General features: G+C 41.7%; 2 protein-coding genes across 2 annotated transcripts in view; both read right to left on the reverse strand.

The window, feature by feature from the left end:
• Window positions 1-2,138, reverse strand: part of lipeb (lipase, hormone-sensitive b) — a 35,077-nt gene extending 32,939 nt beyond the window's left edge. Inside the window, 1 exon segment of the mRNA XM_042106288.1 lies at window positions 2,006-2,138. Within this exon segment, the coding sequence (XP_041962222.1) occupies window positions 2,006-2,117 (112 nt within the window). The 5' untranslated portion in view covers window positions 2,118-2,138.
• A 1,910-nt stretch (window positions 2,139-4,048) lies between these two features.
• cd79a (CD79a molecule, immunoglobulin-associated alpha) lies at window positions 4,049-8,251 on the reverse strand. Its single transcript, XM_042106246.1, has 6 exons — window positions 8,025-8,251; window positions 7,764-7,889; window positions 6,704-7,072; window positions 5,106-5,221; window positions 4,926-4,985; window positions 4,049-4,779 (listed from the first exon to the last, which is right to left on the reverse strand). Exons 2-6 carry the CDS (start codon window positions 7,849-7,851, stop codon window positions 4,660-4,662), a joined length of 753 nt encoding a protein of 250 aa, XP_041962180.1. The 5' UTR covers window positions 7,852-7,889; window positions 8,025-8,251; the 3' UTR covers window positions 4,049-4,659.
• Between the last annotated feature and the right edge of the window lie 2,337 nt (window positions 8,252-10,588).

Raw genomic sequence — 10,588 nt, forward strand, 5'->3', positions numbered from 1 at the left:
TTGTACAAAGGTGACATTCTACCAGTCTGTAGTGTATGTCTGTATAATCTTTTTTATTTCTGTACTCCTGGTAATGCTTCTAAACAGGATTGAGAGAATGCACTTTGACTCTGGTCCCATGGCCTGGTGTGGCTTCAGGTTGACGTCCTGTGGTGTTGCTACTGCATCGCAGGCAGCATCAGCAGACAGGAAGGGACAGCTACATACTTTCAACCATTCAAATTGATTTTTTATTTTTAAATCATCACGATAAGTTGAATAGGTCTTAAGGCCCTTTACAGTCTGAAGTTGGTCAACATAAAGAAGGAAGTGTTTCTCCGATTGTGCATGCATGTTCCAATGGCTAATGTTTCCAGAAAATGATGTGAAAGTGTTAGTATTGCCAAGTGTGGGAACATGGGACCTTCCTACATGTGTTTAACCCAGAACCCACACTCATACAATTCATGTAAAAGCCATGGTCTAGAGCAGAGGTTTGGAAGTAGCCTGTGTATTAATTATTTACATACGCATTCATTTGGCTGATGCTTTTATCCAAACTGACTTACATGTGTCCAGTGCCACTCTCTCCAGAGCAACTCAGGGCTAAATGCCTGCTCAACGATAGGAATCGAAATTACAACTTACACTGGCTAACGCTCACCCAGCTCCTTAGCTATTATTACGCTACCACTACACCCAAAAAGCCCAAATAAAATAGCAATGCCTATACCCACAGATGCTGTAAGGAGCACAGGACACACTATTATTCAGCCGATGAATGGTTGTACAGGAATGCTGTGACCTCTTGTTCATCTTATGCGGCTAGTCGACATGGCTGTCCCCTGAATCAGGAAGGAAAACGATGACATCCTGTGATGGACCTTTGCCCTGCATACAGTGCCGCTGCCTCTCCAGTGACGGCCTGGTCCCTACATCTCGACAGGAAACGTGGAACAATACCACACCCCACCGTCCCAGCAGACACTGAGCTTCTCTCCAAACTAAGACAAATCTCAAGGCTTTAAACTGACCAGAAAAAAACAGTTCGGTCTGTGATTTGTGGTCAGTGACACTTAGGCTTATCCTTACAGCAAGCAGGTAAAAACTAGTTAAGGGGGGATCCACATAAATCCACTCAGTTCACCAAATGTGAAAAAACATCAGGGAGTCATATCAGCACTTGCTAGGCTAAGGGTATCTTCTCCTACTGCCCAGTGCAACGTCGTGGACCTAGATCTGCCCCTGCTGCCTTTCAAGGATTCAGACAGTCTGGTGTTGTGCAGAAAAATATGGAAAATGTAAAGGTTTAGAACTTCACCAACGTACCCGCGTTTAACTATAGGACTACATGTAGCCTAGCCTAATTGACATAATTCTAGCGGTTGGTGGCAGTGAGCCTACATGACCAACGATAATCATATTATTCCAGTTCACGTTATCAATGACTGGTTGGTACACTCCTAATGTAAACAAATAGCCGTGTCCTAAGACGCTCATTGATACTTATTACAATTTACACTCACGTTTAAGGCCATTGCAATTGCTGATTACTAAGGCAATACATTAGAAACATTAGGCTACTTTTTGTCACTGAACAACATTAACAAGCACTGTAACGGTAGCCTACTGACAATAATTGTTGTAACGTTGTCATTCTGATTGCGGCATTGAATCAGAAAACGCCGCGTAGATTCGGCATAAGAAAAGTATCCTACATTAACAAGCACTGTAACGGTAGCCTACTGACAATAATAGTTGTAAGTAATGTTGTCATTATTCTGATTGCGGCATTTAATCAGAAAACGCCGCGTAAGTATCCTACAATGTTGTCAGACTTTCATCACGGGTACAATCACAGTCCTTGGTAACGTAACATAATCTTTTGGTTGTCAACAGTGGTTTGCTAACTCGCTAGCTATCAAGTATTGGCTTTTGATAAGCTCGTGTGCTACACTACAGTTCCTAATTTCACCAACATATCCCCGACAAGAATAGTGACAGTTTGCTTAAGATAAGGATTTACCTATGGGGCCTTCCTTATTGCGCTTTGATGATCGTCTTCCATTCACACCTTGTTCATGCTTGCCGCTTTCAGCTTTCTTGCCAGACGCCATCTTTCCAAATACTGTACTCATTCTGCCAGTCTTATCCTCCAAAGCAGTCATACCTGAAAAATAGCCACACCTACAGCTCAACGCAGAGCCAATATGTGGCTCGCATACCGTTCATAAGCCAATCGAATTCTTCTTATGATAAAGGAAACGCCCATTATTCCAAGGCTGCATCTGGTTGCCTCTACATAACTCCGTACTTGGGATAAAACGAATTATAAACTAAAAGTCTGCATTTCTGTTAGAATAATATGGGCTATTTAAAACTAATTATGGGCTCTGTAATGGGCTATTCAAAACTCACAGGCAAGTGCTATGACTGCCAGCTATGATTGCCCAGACAGGGAGGAGTGGAACACTAATACCGGGAGAGTTCAAGCTCAAGCGGACCCTTGACCCCCCCGCCCCCCCAAAAAAAATAAATAAAAATAAATAAATAAATAAAAATAAATAAATAAATAAATATATTAACACCATTGTATCAGTAGCCTAGGCTAAGGTAGGTGTAGGTGTCTTTCTCGCCATTACATTGTATCAGTAGGTACAATTTGGTGTCTTTCATTTTAAGAATTGTAGCCAAGGCTAATTTTCTCTTTACTGGTCTAAACTGGGCTATCATTTGCATTCACTGAGTGAAGACAAAACATGACTGACGAGAAACAAAACGTTGGCCACGTCCTGGTAAGTCCCATGTCTGTTAGATCTTTGGATCTGGTGATAAGTTGAGTCGCAGCCGTCCAGTCCGTCATAGACAAGAAGATTTTACTGGCGTGAAACTGGCCTATCATTTGCACTCACTGAGTGAGGACACAACATGACTGACGAGAAACAAAAAGCACAAGTTCTCAAGAGTTGCCCAAGGAAAAGAGAAGCGGTGGGCCTCACCTCATAGATATTCTCCTCTTCTCTCTGCTTCTTCCTCTTCAGCTATGTGAGTTTCTTCGTCTGGAAAGACACAATAAAAAACAGTTCATCCACCAAGGAAAAATGTCTGATGTGTCTTTGTCTTGCTTGGTTCAACTGATGATGAGGGAGGAATTTGACTTCAGTCTGTCTGTTGGTACCTTTCCCAGCTGACAGATACCCGGAATTAGCACACTGAACAGCAGCATTACTCCCTCTGGTGACCAGCTCTCATGTCCAGGGTTCGCTTCTAGGGAGCTGAGGGATGTAGATTGGGTAAGACACAGCCTGTGATGGCCATCCGAGGCCAAGCCTGTTAGTTCCGCTGGCTTTTCTGCAGCAGTGCCATGCTTCCCAAAAACATGTATAGAATTAATAGTTAGTAGGTAATTACAATATATTCATGTCATTACATTGTATCAGTAGGTGTAAATTGGTGTCTTGTAGCTAAGGCTAAATATCTCTGTGAGTATATGTAGATTTCCGAGTGAATTGTAAGGCATCTCACCGTTTTTGGACTACCATCTGTGTTATTTAGGCCACCAGTGGAAATTGGAGGATATGTGGATATATGCATTCATTGCACATGGATGCATTATGTTTTCTATTTTATTAGTTAAAGGCACCCTTAACAGTTTTCAAACAGCAATATCAGGCACTTTTAAGCTCACATTAATCAGCCCAACCCCTAAAACGCCACAGGCCCACCAGGAAATCCTCCGACTCTCCCGATTGCCACTCCACCATTGCTTGAATTCAGGCCTAGGCTACTAAACTGGTTAGCCTACTTGGTCTCTTCTATCATCTCTTTGGATAAATGTGATAGGCTATTGTTCATTATATAGGCTAGGCATATCCTCTGTTTGAAAAGGGAAAGAATGTTTCCAAAGAAAAGACAAATATGTAGGTATCAAACAGCGTAGCCCTTTTTAGCTGTGAAGTCCATCAGGGAAAGTAAGATTTTGCACCTTCTCTGGTAGGTCAGATCTGCCTGAGACTGACATACAGTAAGTGTGCTGATTCATCAAATAATAAAAAAACACTAGTAGGAAAGGTCATTATTCTTGGTTTATTGATCATGAATTTCCACATACCAAAGACATAGTCTATATCTGACAATGAATACCTCTCAATGATCTTTGAAGAGACCTTGAGTCATTTTTCATACAGCCTGTTAGAACTCATGAAGGTTTAGGCCACCACAGGAACTAAACAGTAAAACCACAGAAAATATAATCAAAAAGAACATATAGCATAATCAGGTAAAAATATTTCTTAAACATATAGCGTAACACAGATCTATAATAATAACAATAGAAGTAGGGTAGAGTCTATTTATTATCTAAAAAATATTATGTTATCGGCACTGCAGATAATTGTCATAATTGTCATTCATTCATGGCATGCATTAAACTCTTAAGATTTCATCTGTCGAAGTAATTTTGACCTGAAGGGGAAATTGTGTCTGGTACTTCTTTATCTCATCCAATTTATCTAAATGACTAGTTAAGACCGACATATAACAGTACCATACAATCGCATCTTGCAGGCATTCAGGGGTACAAAATTCAATTTCTGTGACAAAATGATCTGATTTTTGCATTGATTTCAGGCATGTACGCCACACACACAGTTTACACGTCAGCACACTTTCATGATTCGTTCACGGCTTCTCGAATTGAGTATCGTCCTCAGCTACGTTGGCCACGTCCTGGTAAGGCCCATGTCTGTTAGATCTTTGGATCTGGTGATAAGTTGAGTCGCAGCCGTCCAGGTTGAGCCCCTGTCATAGACAAGAAGATTTTACTGGCGTGAAACTGGCCTATCATTTGCACTCACTGAGTGAGGACACAACATGACTGACGAGAAACAAAAAGCACAAGTTCTCTCCCAGAGTTGCCCAAGGAAAAGAGAAGCGGTGGGCCTCACCTCATAGATATTCTCCTCTTCTCTCTGCTTCTTCCTCTTCAGCTGTGTGAGTCTCTTCGTCTGGAAAAGACACAATAAAAAACAGTTCATCCACCAGGGAAAAATGTCGGACGTGTCTTTGTCTTGCTTGGTTCAACTGATGATGAGGGAGGAATTTGACTTCAGTCTGTCTGTTGGTACCTTTCCCAGCTGACAGATACCCGGAATTAGCACACTGAACAGCAGCAGCACCCCCTCTATGGTGATGATGCTGTTTTTCCAGCTCTCACTGATGTCCAGGGTTCGCGCCATGGGAGCTGAGGGATGTAAAGATTGGGTTAGACACAGCCTTGTTGTGATGGCCACCCGAGGAAAAGCCTGTTAGTTCCACTGGCTTTCCTGCAGCAGTGCCATGCTTCCACATATGTAAGAGCGTGAATGGAGAGAGTCAGAGGGGAACAATGTGAACTGTACATGTACAGCTTGACACTGGGAGTTGGTCCTGAAGAGAGGACCAAAATTGTGACATTGAACATTATGCATAAAAACATCTTCCAACATACTGGCATGTAATTGAAGGATGTTCAGATCAATTAGAGTGTGTTTGTTTTGAGAATTTGTGAGCAAGTTACAAAAAAAAAAGGAAGTCAGAGGAAAGGAAATGAAAATCATTAGAGGTAAAAAGCTTTGTTCCTTTCAAGGACTGTGATGCAAGGTTCAATAATGAGGTGTTTATGGTGTGCTGCAGCTCAAGCTTAGCCTACTATCTGGCTTTAGCTTGTTCTTATCTTGTTCTCCATATCACATAACACAGTGATGACACAATGTGCAAAATCAAGCTCTAAAGAAAACACAGTAGGCTTAAGGCCATGTCTTAAGTCCCGTCATGTGACACAATTCTATGAAACCACAAATCAGTTTGTGGCTGTATGGAGTTTAGCTGGGAAAACTCAAGGCAGGGAAATTCACTGGGAATTACATCATAATGCGCTCATTGAGTGGATGTGCATGTTGCGCTTTGCACTTTAATAGATCCTTGTGCATGGGCATGTTGGCCAAGCCTGACTGGCACCAGCCTACCACGTGGAGAACAGGCTCAAGAGTGTTAGTTAGTAAGCCCCGAGAGGCCGTAGGTTCCACTGATTGCAGAACAGCTAAGGGGTGTTGTTAGGCACGGAGCGGAGCAGAACAGTTGTTGGCTGTTCTAAAATCAGTGGAAACTAAGGCCTCAAGTGGCATATTGCTTTTGTTAAATGGTTGCTACTTATATCTGGCAAGATTTCATAAAATAAAGGCACAGCAACGAGAAATGTAACGATTTATTCATGATCTTTCTTCTGCCAAGAAATATATTTCCTCTATCTGAATGGTTCCCAAGCAATGTCAAGACACAGTTACTGTACTCTAACTTTTGTTGTGTATGAAGTTGTTGTAGCGCAGTACTATAGAACGAAATGCGGTAAAGGTGTATCCTATCTTTCTGTTGGATTTTACAACAGCATCGAATGCAGTTCAGCCAATCACAGTCAAGGACTGGAACTATCAGTTTCAGAATAGGTTTTAACACCTCGTTCCTTGCATAAAATCCTCTCTAACATGCCCCCATTTCTGAAGGAGCTCAGCAGTTCTGTATCTGCATTTGTGGTTAAATCATATGTGTAAAAAAGAATAATTGGGCCAGGGTTATACGTTTTAAGAGATAAATATTTCTCCCAAATGCACAACACACACACACACACCCCAATCACTTTGCAGATATTAATGACAAACAGCAGACTACTGTGGAGAGTTCTACTCACTGAAGACCTGCAGGTAGGTGCCATGTGAGTATATGCACTGTTCGCCTCGGGAGAAAATGCACTGGTAGAAGCCTGTGTCATTCAGCTGCACATCTTTCAAACTCAGGCTCTGGCACCCAGACTCTTGGCTCTTCTCCATGGTCACACGGGGGCCGAGTGTCACCGGCTTTGGGGTGGTGATGATGTTGGGGATGTCTCTCTGATAGCGGATGACCCAGGCGTGATTGACAGTGGTGGAGTTGACATAACAGCACTTCAAATCGGCAGCACCATTTACTTGGACCCGCAGAGAGGGCAGATCAGCCAGCAGTTTGAGATTGAGGGTTTTTTTGACACATGCAAAGACAGGTGGGAATACAAAGTGACCCACTAAAGACAAGTAAAGAAGAGAAATGTTCACATCAGTATTGATAAATCTGGAAATATATGCGAGCAAAAATAAACTTTCTCTCAACAGTTTTATCCAAAGATAAAATGGAAGACATGAATGCATCTTGTGTGATTTTTTTAAATACTTTAATCTAATGAAATTTGCTTAGGGAGAATAACATCAAGTTGAACAGAATAGGTTACTGAAATGAAGTTGATAAACAGAAAGATAAAAATGAATTAAAAGTGTGACAAAGAATCAAGACTCAAAAATTAAGCCTGGGCGTTGGACCATTAGAATTTCTCAGTAAAGTTTTATTCCATTAGTAGCTTTGAGAAGAAAGCCGGAGGAGATTCACAGATGTTTGTGGGGAAATAAGCTCCACTGAAGCGGAACAGAAACGTTAAAATAACGGCCACGCTGCACATGTTTGCACCACACGGAAGCAGAATCAGTATCCTAAAATATTTAGCCCCGAAATAGTTAGCCCCTTGACAATTCAACTGCAAATATGTAAATATATAAAACAGATATGTAGACAAAGTAAAATGGTATGTTGTTTCAGAGTATGAACACACTCATTTTTACCCAAAATAATACACAACTGCAATATTCTCCGTGATATTTTTACACAAACACCACAGATTGTATTTTACATCTTTCTAAGTAGGCATGACTTTAGTTGCTTACCTGTACCAACACAAAACAGAAAAACAACTGTGATGTCCATCTTTCTTCCGATTGAGCTACTCTCAAGCCTAGAGTTGGGTCTCCACATTAACGCTCACGTTGACGTTCAAGGAGTCTGTCTTCTCCCTTTGTGGAGCACAAACCATGAACCATACTCAGACATCCACACACAATATGGCTGATGGGCTTCAACTTCCTTTTACCTCCACTAACTCATCAGTCAGATCTCAATCTGAACTTTAGTTAACACAGGTGTCTTACCCGTCAACGATTTACAATATCCTACTGATGAAGGTCAAAGGCCGATTCCCTTCGAAGCTCGTCTTGATGGATCGGAGTGATCTTGTGTTTTGATGTGAATTTGGAGGTGCAGCACCACAGGAGACAAGCTTGATTGGCTTCACTGTACGCCTGCATCTGCACGAGCAGCAGAAGTCGTACGGGTGAGAGTATTTCCTGATGTTCAGTGTAAGCCCACGGGTCCAGCCCGGTCAGTCATCTGTGTCGTTTTGATTTTCCCTTGATGACCTGAGCTCTTGAAGGCCCTTGACCCGACGTCTTTCTGCCTGTGACAGTGGCTCTCTAGAGTAACTGCTGATGCGGGGTTGTCTGGAGGCTAGAGCTGCACAATACATATTTTTTTACATTTTGTTTTCCAAGTAATTTCAGTAGAACTGTAATTGGGTATTGTTATTTGATTTATCTTTACTCAATCAAAACACACCTACCATTTGATTAATATGACCTGAAATACACAATTAGATGGAGATATAGCGTTTTGGAACCAAACTCTTCATATCTAATTAAGATTTTTCTGACCGATATTGCGATATAAGTCGTGGATATCAATGAATCGATTCAGTTCAACATTTCCGTCCTTTTAATTTGTGCCACCCGATTGGTGAACATGCCCACTGCACGAGGAGCACAGCATCCCCAACCTCCTCACCAATCAGAACTTCTGTGACAAAATTAACTGTGCACGATTATTTGTAGCTTTTTGCGATTAAGTGATTGCTTACTGCGATTGCGATTATTGTGCAGCCCTACTGGTGCTTACAAGAGGTGGCTGTCCTCAACCTCTGTGTGTTCAGTGAGGCTTTATTGATGTTGATTTGTCAACCTGTGCTATAGCAGGCATTGAAATAACAAGGCTTAGGACTTAATCTCAACTATGTTGTCGGATGGTGCTGGTCACAGTTAGTCCCTACTTGCACAGGAATTCAATTCAGGTCTGATACTGGTTTTCAGATGAACACTTATCAAGATCCTTATCTTGAGCCACTATTGTTAGTCTCAAATCTTTACCTTTCTGCCCTTTCTAATTCAAAGAGGACATTGAGGACTTGAATTTCCCCTTGGGGATCAATAAAGTATCTATCTATCTATCTATCTATCTAGTTGTGTCTCGTCATTAATGTCACAGTGAGGTAGGCTGAAGAACTGATCACAAGTATGGGTGTGAAAAGAAAAAAAGAGACCAAATGCAGGTGACCTTTTTCCATTTATTAGAAAAAAAGAAACCAATAACAATAATTAAAAAAGTACCTCATTTTTCTGAAGTATACATCATTAAAAACCCTTTCATAGAATAAAATCAAAGCCCAAATACACAGTATAGTTCTTGCATATTCATTTTCGTATAGATATATATATATATATATATATATATATATTTATATATAGGTGCTGCATGGTTGCCTGAAACACTAACCAACCCCATGACTTTAACACATTGTGTTAAATGGGGGGTGGCGATGCTCATCACCCCTGAGCTGGAAATGGTGTGGAGCTACAGACAGCAATAGGTTCTGATGCTAATGGCTACATGGCTAGCGTTTGCATGCTCATTGGTCATATATCTTTACATCTGAAGCATTGTGTGGGCCCCTACCAATTATACTAAGGAAAGAGCCTTTAGGAGAAGGGAATAAAAAGGATTGATTGTCATAAAAAGGCACCTTTCTCTATAAATACATTTATATACACAGCTACGGGTGTTTTTTTTGCAGTTTTCTCTAGATTTGGGTGCAAATGGGGGCTCAAAAGAGACAGACGTAAATAAAGAAGAGAAGAAGCAGTGAGGCGTGGACTGTTCTTAATTATGTGTAGCAAAAAAACAGGAAAACAAAACAAAACAAAAAAAAGTCCAGACTGGCACTAAATATTGGCAAAAAAAATCTGAAGAAGCCGGAGTAGGCCTTGTTCCACCGACTAATATTCCATGTTGTCAATGAATCCAACAGCGAGAATGGATAAAACCTTAAACAAGGGGTATCCTAGATTCTACATTGTCCCTCTCTCTCGCTCACTCTCTCATGTTAGGGCAATGCATAGTACATAATTACATAACTGTTCAGCATGAAGCACACTACCATACAAAAGGAAACAAATCTTCTCAATTTGTCTACCTAAAATCACAATGATTTAAATGCTAGAAGATGCGCGAGTTCCTTGGAGGGAGACTAAGGGAGTAGAGAGCACTGTCCCTGTGAAGGGTTCTCATCGGAGATGACAGGAGAGAAGGGGAAGGTGGAGCGCCACTGAGGAACAGGCCAGTCAGTCACGTGGGCCAACTAAACCAAAACACCAACGGACAGACGGCCCAACAGCTTGAGTACTGCATTCTCCCTGGCACAGCCTAGAGAAGCTTGATGAGTACACAATACGCACAAAAGTACACAAAAGAGAGGAAGGAAGGAGAGCGCGCGAGAGAGAGAGAGCGATAGAGAGAGAGAGAGAGAGAGAGAGCGCGAGGGTGGGGGAGAGAGTGTGAGAGAGAGAGAGTGCGTGCGAGAGAGAGAGAGAGGGTGGGGGAGGTGGTG

Source organism: Alosa sapidissima, chromosome 10 (assembly GCF_018492685.1).
Source record: "Alosa sapidissima isolate fAloSap1 chromosome 10, fAloSap1.pri, whole genome shotgun sequence".
NCBI classification, from domain to species: Eukaryota; Metazoa; Chordata; class Actinopteri; order Clupeiformes; family Clupeidae; genus Alosa; species Alosa sapidissima.

Excerpts from the sequence above, each read along its gene's own strand:
- cd79a (XM_042106246.1), bottom strand. The coding sequence starts at position 7,851 with ATGTGGAGACCCAACTCTAGGCTTGAGAGTAGCTCAATCGGAAGAAAG. Across the intron at positions 7,073-7,763 it reads TCTGTTTTGTGTTGGTACAG|TGGGTCACTTTGTATTCCCA; the intron begins GTAAGCAACTAA and ends ACTTGTCTTTAG. Across the intron at positions 5,222-6,703 it reads CACCTACCTGCAGGTCTTCA|CTCCCATGGCGCGAACCCTG; the intron begins GTGAGTAGAACT and ends TACATCCCTCAG.